The sequence below is a fragment of the Ctenocephalides felis genome, unplaced genomic scaffold (genome assembly GCF_003426905.1).
Source record: "Ctenocephalides felis isolate EL2017-DRISC unplaced genomic scaffold, ASM342690v1 CF-g0.4_SCAFFOLD_00845, whole genome shotgun sequence".
Lineage (NCBI taxonomy): Eukaryota > Metazoa > Arthropoda > Insecta > Siphonaptera > Pulicidae > Ctenocephalides > Ctenocephalides felis.
Window position 1 is genome coordinate 93,608,689 of NW_020536999.1, and position 10,230 is coordinate 93,618,918.

Below are 10,230 nucleotides of genomic sequence, written 5' to 3' on the forward strand. Positions count from 1 at the left end.
TTTTCAAAAGTAATTGTTTCGTCAACACAAGCAGAAAGTTTTTTGAATCAATCAAATCGGATGCTTCGTTCTCTCAAAATCTCGATTTCTATTTCCTGCATTCTTTGCTCCGTATCTCCGAAACGGCTGGGCCTGTCTTTGCCAGAAACTAATCACCACATCTCCCTATCAATAGGAATCAAATGTTTCTCGAATCATTCAAATCAAATGTTTAATTTACTACAAAACTACAATTTTTTGCACATCGACTGGACTTGCCTTTGGCAGAAACTAATCGCCACTTCTCCCAATCATTACGAATTGAATGTTTTTTGAATCATTGAAATCTAATGCTTCGTTCTCTCAAAACCTCGATTTCTATTTTCTGCACTCTTTGCTCCGTATCTCCGAAATGATTGGACATGTCTTTGCCAAGAACTCATCAGCACATCTCCTTATCAATAGGAATCAAATGTTTTTCAAATCATTCAAATCAAATGCTTTAATTCACTACAAAACTACCATTTTTTGCACATCTAACTCCAAAAACGACTACACCTGCCTTTGCCAAGAACTAATCAGCACATCTCCTTATCAATAGGAATCAAATGTTTTTTGAATCATTTAAATCGAATGCTCAGTACTCTCAAAAACTACATTTTTTTGCATATTTAATTCCGTATCCCCAAAATGGCTGGGCCTGTCTTTGTCAGAAACTAATCAGCACTTCTCCCAATCATTACAAATTGAATGCTTTTTGAATTATTCAAATCTGACGCTCCGTGCTCTCAAAAACTCGATTTCTATTTTCTGCACTCTTTGCTCCGTATCTCCGTAATGGCTGGACCTGCCTTTGCCAAAAACTAATCAGCACGTCTCCTTATCAATAAAAATCGAATATTTTTTGAATCATTTTAAATATACTTACATACACCCACGCACACATACACACATCGATTTTTTTAAGGTATGCCAAAATGTTCAGAAACTTTTAAAACGTGAAAATATGCAAAAAATGTCTTTTTCGATTTTTGCACGATTACTATAACTTACCCTACGCAAAGTTAATGCGGTAATTAATAAGTTGAAATGACTAATGAGATAATTAACAAGATATTTTTATAATTGTTTTTAATTTCAAACAGAATTTCTTCCATATTATGCAATCTAAAAATATCATATAAATTCCTAATTGCTCTCGAAGATTATTCACGTCTACATTTTTTTATCCATTACATCGTTTTCTCTTCAATTAAATAACATGCAAAGCGCACACGAAAGAAGAATCATCTTCTTTCTTCTTTCTTCTTCACTTTCACTTTTCACTGAAGAGTACTTTCTTCATGCTTCAGTAGAAGATAAAACTTTCCCGTCATCTGGCGGGATAATTTGAATTAAAGTTTAGACCAGGCGCAAACAATTGGGTTTAAATTATTGCTTAATTTGTGTGTTTATTTGTTTTATTTCTTGTAACTTTTGAACCATTCGATTAATATGAATGGTGGGTTCAGGAAATTTGGACAAAAATACATTAAATTACTCTACAGCAACTTGGTATACTTTAAAATCGCATTAGAATTATAGAATTTAAATTAAAACCACATAGTTTTATCAAAATTTTTAGAATTTATTCATTATATCCCTTGTAACTTTTAAACAATTCGATTAATATGGATGATGCATTTGGTAAATTTGTACAAAATTAAATAATTTACAATATTGTCCAACAACATAAAGCTCTCAGGCAACTCAGTATACTTTAAAATTGCGATAAAAATTGCACAACTTTATACAATATACATGTATTTTTATATTTTGGACTCATCGTTGTTGCCTCCACTAATCCTAATGGGTCCTTTCAGTCTGAAAATAAATAAATAAATAGATAAATAAACAAATCAATAAATAAATAAATTATTAAATTACTTGTCCCAATAATTTTCTGGAAGTTCAGCACTAGCTTTTGAAGGAATATTCATTCTTGATTTATTTCCTGGCCTTTCCTCGGCTTCATATGCTTCATTAACAGCACCTTCTGTAATTTTTTTTAATTTAAAAATATATCTTGAGTAAATTTTAGACAAGGTCCTACACTAATATATATCCAAGAGACAAGAAATACTAAAGCAGTAGGTAAAATACTGAGAGATCTGATATTGGTTACCAATCTGTTTTCACAATTATTTCTAAACCCTCAGTGCCCAAATAAAACCCAAATGTCAGCTATTTTTTCTTATACTGTGATAAGTGAACTTTCAGTGCACTTATTAAACCCAAAAATCTCTACCTGTTAGTCTTAGAATTCAAGCAAGTCATATCCGACGTCCTCGACCCATGGTTAGGTATCAATATGTCTTTCAAAGTATTTTTAAACTCTCAGTGCACTTGTTAAACCCAAAAATCTTTACCTCTCAGTATTAGAATTCACGCAATACATCTCATCCGAGGTCCTTGATCCATTGTTAGATACCAATATGTCTTCCAAAACCCTCAGTGCACAAATAAAACCCAAATATCAACTCATTTTTCTCTTACAGTCATAAATAAACTCTCAGTGCACTTGTTAAACCCAAAAATCTCTACCTCATAGTATTAGAATTCAAGCAATACGTCTCATCCGACGTCCTTGATCCATGGTTAGATACCAATATGTCTTAAAACCCAAAAATCAGAGTATATCTATTAAATTTAAAACTAAACCCTCAGTGCACAAATAAATCCAAAAAACAATCAATTATCCCCTTACTGTTAGAATTAGACCAATCTGTCTCATCAGAAGTCCTCGATCCGTAAGTTGGTGGCGGCCCAACACTGCCAATGGATGAATGTTGATAGTTTTGGTTCCTTCTTTCAACGGACTCCTCAAAAAATCCAGGAACAACCTGGTGAGGATCTTCGTACAAGGACGAATCGCTGGAACGCTTTTTACCAGGGTCTAAACCTAAATCGTAGGCTGCTGGTGAACGGTAGGTCGAGGATAAGGAGTTGCTGTTGCTGCCAACGCTGAGGAAAAAATTGGATGAAGGTCTAGATATCTGCCAAATTGCAACAAGACTTCCTAAAGCTTTAATCTAAAGATGATATCAAATGGACGTCATACCTTGCATAATCTTTCGAAATCGAAGTCCTCCAAATCCAATAAAGAATGCCCAAAAATGCCACCAGCACAATGCTTAAAGTTCCTAAGGTCACTCCCATCCACAAAGACAGATAATACGATTCATCAGGGTCATCATAGACCTTAAAAGCAAAAAGCAAATCTATAAAATCAAAATCTGTCTAATAATTCAAGATGTACCAACCTTGTAATTCAACTTCTTCAACTCGGTTTTTGAAAAACCGTTCCACAATTTTATTAAATTGATTTCTGACAGCTCATAATTGGGATTTGACGCGTTGGCATCTTTGGCGTCATTTTGCAGCTCTATTGGTATTGAAAATCGTATCTGGACACAGTTGTCTGTATTGGGCCAATATCTTGGACAATAAGTTATTAGATTCATCACTATATTGTTTTCCCTAAAAAAGATAAAAGAAATATCTGAAAATAGTTTTGGACACCTATATCTGGTCCCTCATCATGATTTAAATAATAACGTTCTGCACAAGAATATTAATTTTAACAAGTATTTATCGAAATTCCAAGTTTTATGAATCAGCATCAATTCTACGTACGTGATAGGATCCTTGGATGTGATGTTGCGGTCATTGCAGAAAGTTTTTGTAAACTCTGACAGAACTGTGGTGAAGTTCTTGAGGTTTTTATGAAAGTCTTGAGGATTCGAGCCTAATAGATTTACCAGAATGTCTGGACGAGCCCCTCCTGGTGCTGAAGTGGGCAAAGGCTGGGTTGTTGTGGTTGGTGCTTGTGTTGTTGTTAACTCACCTAAAATAGAATTGAATTTATAACTATATTAGTATATGTCAACATCCATAAATACTGATAGACTTTTGAAACTTCCACATTGGATAAGATGGTGACAACAATTTTAAAACTACCCTTACCATGTCTCTGATACTGCATCTGGAACCCCTTGAACGTCCCCCCCGCCTTAACATTTTTAGCAACAAACAGCACAAACAACTCATTAGTATTGCCAATACCAAACTTCTTAGGTTCATCCAACTTCCAACTCAACATAACTCCTTTACTGCTAACAGTATCCTTCCTTCCGCCTCTAATAAACAATACATCACCAGCTTGGCCATCCAAGTCCAAGGAATCGACTGTGACATCTATACCGTATCCTGGTTCCACTTGGAAGAGCCAACTCAGTTTGCAGTTGGAGGGATAAGGTAGTGTGGTGCCTGGATAGGCAAGGGTTCCTGAAATCCTTGTAGTAATGGATTTGGCAGTGACGGTGGAGTCCTCATCTCGGGATTGGGGACAGTCTGGAAGATTTTGGATGATGTCTTCTTCCCAGGATTTTGAAGATGGTTGGTTTGAAGTGTTGTCTTGGGGAAGGTCAGCAGTTTCGAGTGCTGGAAGAATAATTGTATAATTGTTTTGATTATAAATGGAATCAGTAAAGTCACTTCTAATCTCTAGCAGTTCTCAAGTGGGCTATTTTTCATTGGAACACATTTTTTATTGAAGTTGTTAGAAATCAAGGTGCAACTTGCCAATAGGCACACGTTTTTGTATGTGACATATCATTTGAAAGGTCTTGATGAGTACATTGCAAAAAAGTAAAAAAATTTAGTTTCAGTATCACTGAAGGACAAACACAGGGTTTAAGGATTTGTAAGAACAACATAAAAAGCGTAATATTGTTTGTTATTATTTTAATCTAATATTGTGATTGGTTTCAAACTTTACACAAGGGCAATATTCAATTTGGAATAGTAAATAAAGCAACAATTTTGCGTTTAACCCTTTCCACTCGCGAATTCCAATATTTATATAAATTTTACCGACGGAGCGGCGGCATTCGAGTTGAAAGGTTACAATCATTTGGTTTATAATACTTGAAAGGGCAACTTGCCAATAAGGAATTTCTAAAACACTTTTTTGCATGCGATGTATCATTTGAAAGGTCTTGAAGTATACATTACATGCACAGTATTAGTTTTAATTTTAATTATCATTGAAGGACAAAGAGAGGGTCCGGAGATTTTAAAAATTCTATAGCATTGAATTAAAATTTAAAAAAAATCAGATATGACGTAGTAGTATAGTAAGGAATTATCATAATATATATATATATATTATTATTATTATTATTATTATTATTATTATTATTATTATTATAACCTGTTATCCCTAGTGCACATATTGAAACTAAAATTAATTTTAACACTAACACCATTATAAATTGCAAATTATTTTAGCACATATTCCTTCATTAAAAATAATTCCAATTCAATACGAAATAATATTGCAATATTTTGTATTTTGGATTCTGATAAGGTATCAGCTTCAGATAAATATATATATATATATATATATATATATATAAAGATAAGAGAAAAATGTTATCAGATAACATAAAAATAGATTAGTGCCCTAATAAATTGATATTGTATATATATATATATATATATATATATATATATATAACTGCCTTGTGAAAACACCGTCGTAAGTTCAGGATAACCTGATATCATGCAGTAGCAATGTCCAGTTTCTGATTGATAATAAAGATAAAAAATGTTTGCAATGTGAAAAGCCTAGGGCAGGTCTGTGAGGTGAGTTAAACTCCAACTCGATTCAGGGAATAATAGTGTCAGAGATTTTCCGTTGCCATTTTACACCGCAGTGCCCGAAATGGATTTATTATTAATTGGAAACATATTTTTGATCTATATTGTCAAGTGAGAATGGACATTGCTACTGTATGATGTCAAATTATCCTGAGCATTTGATCTATATTACTGCTGCACAATATCAGGTTGTTCAGAGCTAGAGTTTGAACAAACGACCCTGTCCACATAAGGCAGTGCGCTTAACCTTTACGCCATGGAACACCTATCCAGTCTATATATTATTTTAAATAACTTAGAGGGCATCCATTAATCACGTGATCGATTTTTAAAGATTTTTTTTTACACCTCTCAATCTTGGTAATTCGTGGTAATATTCAAAATTACCACCCTCCCCTATTGAAAATGTTTAGATTTTTTTAAAAAATTCTGGTAAAAAATAAATACACGTGATATCTTACTATATACCTCCCTCTCCCGTGTGACATTTTGTGATGTTTTATCGAACCCCCGTTTTTCCTAAAACCCCCAAGTCATTATTGGACGCCCCCTTACTAGAATTACTGCTTCCTACAACAATTTGCGTATCCTGAAAATCTCGTTAAAAAGATGTTTGAAAACACCAATTTTGTATCTATCTTATCAACTGATTTCTGGTAAAAAAAAACGGCTCGGTTGATCGTCGCCCAAAACTAACCAACGTGAGTCTTCATCGAATTTCATCAAATTTCATCGAATTGCTTTCATCAATTTGATAATCGGTGCAGCCGTTTTCTGAGAAAAGGCCTAGGAAATTTTAAAAAATTTGTCATATACATTCACATACTGTTTCTCGCTTTTGGTGTCAAATGATTCAGAATAACTAGGAACGTCGAGTAAACAAAAAATTAGCAAACCATATATACAATTGTATAAAATTGCTAAAGAATTAATTTATGTATATATATATATATATATATATAATAAATTATGTCTACAATTATAATCTCCATGTCAATAAAGATCTTTTCTCAAATCCCGTTTATGATTTACAACAATTCCATGCACATATTAAAAGATAAAAAATAAACAAATAAACGTAATTATTATTATTGTTCTTAAATACTGCATTAAAACCAGTTGTAGCCAAAGACAGTATTAAGGTTCACATATTTAGTAATAAGGTATATATGTAATTTAACCCTTTCCGCTCAGGAATTGCAGAATTATTAAGTAATATGGCATCTGAGTGGAAAGGGCTAAAAAGCAATTCAGGGTGCTCTAGGTGCACTGGAATATAGAAATTTGAATATGTTATCACAGTATGTAGTACTATGACAACAAATATTAAAATTGATAAGTTTTCCCCTAAATTTTTAAGATATTTATAATTTCATAAAATAGTATATACTTATATCGTAAGTGTATGAATGGAAGTATCATGTTTAGGAAATATTTTTAGACCTCTCTGATTATTTTAGAAAGTTGCAATTTCAGTATTGCTCACTTAATGTCTTCTATGACAACAAATACTAAAATTGATATGTCTTCTAACAAAATCACGATATATTTAGATTTTTTTGAAAAAAGTACCTTATTTCCCCACGTACTTAGCAATTAGAATAATTAAAAAATTAAAGTAAACATTACTTATGAAAATGTTCTAGAAATCTATAATTTCAGTATGTTTCACTTTAATATGCCTTCTATAGAAAACAAATACTAAAATAGATAAGTTTTTTGCAAAATTTCTACATGTTAATGACTTTAAGACCAAAGTACCATCATAGTCAAACATTTGTTCATTTTGGAACAATATATATTTAGAGAGCTCTTCAGTTTAATTTACTCACACTAGAATGCTATAATTTTAGCACATTGTACTTCAATATGTCTACTAAGATAACAAATACTAACATCGACTACCTACTTTGTAAAATTTCTAGATATTAACAATCTTATATATATATATATATCAATAACAATATAACAATCTTATATATTAAGTACCTTAAAATTCAAACCTTTGTATATAAATCTAATGCATTATCAAAAAACTCCTCAGGATGTAGTATATAATCCTATAATTTTAGTTTACTATCATTTATTATATTTACTATAACAATAAATACCAAAATTAATTATTCACATACTAATTTAAGCCAAATTACTACATTTTGTCACTGATTTTCAATTCGACCCGGCCTTTGACCACCACTGTTTTTAACACGTGTTTTGCACAAAAAATGCGGAAAATTTGAGATTTTCTTAAGTAAACCTGATTTCAGGTATATATACGTCTAAAGATGAAATAAAAATTATTTTTTATTAATTTAAACAGTTAGAGAGTGTACATTGACAAATGGTGAAGATGAAAGTAAGTTTGTTTTTAATAAAAATAATAAAATAATTAATTTATAGGGAATAAATTAATAATTTTTATAGTTTATAATAAAATAGTTATTTAAAATACAAGTGCATGATTGGTTTGTATAAGATACTTATTATTAATTTTTTGTTGAAGAAACACTTTACTTAGCTTTTGCTTGTAATCACTTTTAGACAGGGTGCTAATGGAAAATTCTCTAACATAATTTGTTTACGACTTTTTTTCAAAATACCAGGGTGTGTTTCTTCACAAACTAGAATTAAAAAAGAGCATTTTAATGTGGATTCAAAAATTATTTCCACTGATTTTGAAAAGTCAACATACATATTTCCTAAACATATCAGCAAATAATATGACTATTATCATTTGTTTTTTATTTTAGATATATTTATACCTTGTTCTATCAATCCTGATAGTTTACACCAAAGCTGTACCACTCCGGAGTGATGAAGATGAAGTCATACAAGTTGCACAAGCAGTTGATGGCAAACCATCAATTCTATTGAGTCCTTACAAACAGTCCTTAAGTTTTCGTCATGGAGGACACAGCTCTCATGATGGAAGTCACCACAATGATCAAGATAATGATCATCATTCCGAAGATCAAGATGATGGACACAATTCTAATGATTCTGGTTTTGTAAGTTTCCATAGTAGCCACCATGATGATGGTAGCGGTGATCATGGATCTCATCATGAAGGAGGTCATGGTTCTAACGAACATTCTAACCATGATAGTCATCATTCTGAAAATCAAGAAAACCAACACAATGGACACAGTTCTCATGAACATGGTTCTGGACATGATGGAAATCATGACAATGGTAACCATGGTGAAAATCATGACAATGGCAACCATAATGAGCATAGTTCTCATGATGAAAGCCATGATAATGGTAATGGGCACAGTTTTCATAATGGAAATCATGACAATGGTAACCATAATGGACATAATTCTCATGATGGAAGTCACGACAATGGTAATGGAAACAGTTTTCATGATGGAAATCATGATAATGGTAACCATAATGGACATAATTCTCATGATGGAAGTCATGACAATGGTAACCATGGTTCTCATCATGAAGATGGTCATTCTCACAGCCATGAAAATCACCATTATGGTGATCACGGTCACGGTAGTCATCATTCTCATAATAATGGTCAAGGAAATCAAGGACATAATTCTCACTCAGGAGATCACTCACATCATAGCCAACAGCAAGTTGAAGAACCAACTACGGACTTAGGATTTGGTTTAGATTTAACAACAGGATTTCCTGATGTGAGTGGTTCAGGTAGCGATGTAACTCCAGATATACCAGTTGTGACAGAAATTCCTGATGCTGCGACAGGATTTCCTTCATTGCCTCCTAATATTCCTGATGTGACCAGTGATGGCTCAAATACTGAAATTGTTACGGATATTCCAGATGGAGGTTCAGATGGTTCAATTGTGGGAACATTGGTGCCTGAAATTCCAGATGTAATTACTGATAGTCCTAACATAGAAGCAGATGGTTCTGTTACAGAAGAAAATGCAAGTACTACAACAGCAACACCTAGTTCAACTTCTACAGCAGCACCTAGCACTTCATCAACTTCACCAAGCACTACATCTGCAGCAACAAGCACTTCGACAGCAGTTTCTAGCACTACATCTGCGGCACCAAGCACTACATCTGCAGCCCCGAGCACTACATCTGCAGCCCCTAGCACTACATCTGCAGCTCCAAGCTCTACATCCGCTGCATCAAGCCCTTCAACAGCAGAAACTAGCAGTACATCTGCTGTTCCAACCACTACATCTGCAGCCCCAAGCACTACATCCGCCGCATCAAGCACTACATCTGTAGCAACAAGTTCTTCGGCAGCAGCATCCAGCACTACATCAGTTGCTCCAAGCACTACATCTGCAGCATCAACCACTACATCTGTACATCCGCAGCACCAAGCACTACATCTGCAGCACCAACCACTACATCTGCAGCACCAACCACTACATCTGCAGCACCAACCACTACTTCTGCAGCACCAAGCACTACATCTGCAGCACCAAGCACTACATCTGCAGCACCAAGCACTACATCTGCAGCACCAAGCACTACATCTGCAGCACCAAGCACTACATCTGCAGCACCAAGCACTACATCTGCAGCACCAAGCACTACATCTGCAGT

The 10,230-nt window shown here is 33.7% G+C and overlaps 2 protein-coding genes across 2 annotated transcripts in view; one reads left to right on the plus strand and one right to left on the minus strand.

The window, feature by feature from the left end:
* Window positions 1-1,726: 1,726 nt before the first annotated feature.
* Window positions 1,727-5,336, minus strand: LOC113363314. Its single transcript, XM_026605808.1, has 8 exons — window positions 5,234-5,336; window positions 3,985-4,461; window positions 3,655-3,865; window positions 3,282-3,498; window positions 3,080-3,219; window positions 2,726-2,982; window positions 1,906-2,014; window positions 1,727-1,842 (listed from the first exon to the last, which is right to left on the minus strand). Exons 1-8 carry the CDS (start codon window positions 5,286-5,288, stop codon window positions 1,788-1,790), a joined length of 1,521 nt encoding a protein of 506 aa, XP_026461593.1. The 5' UTR covers window positions 5,289-5,336; the 3' UTR covers window positions 1,727-1,787.
* A 2,687-nt stretch (window positions 5,337-8,023) lies between these two features.
* Window positions 8,024-10,230, plus strand: part of LOC113363083 (mucin-5AC-like) — an 8,413-nt gene continuing 6,206 nt past the window's right edge. The window contains exons 1-3 of the mRNA XM_026605569.1: window positions 8,024-8,038; window positions 8,433-9,986; window positions 10,031-10,228. Of these exons, the coding sequence (XP_026461354.1) occupies window positions 8,024-8,038; window positions 8,433-9,986; window positions 10,031-10,228 (1,767 nt within the window). The remainder of the gene's footprint in view (window positions 8,039-8,432; window positions 9,987-10,030; window positions 10,229-10,230) is intronic.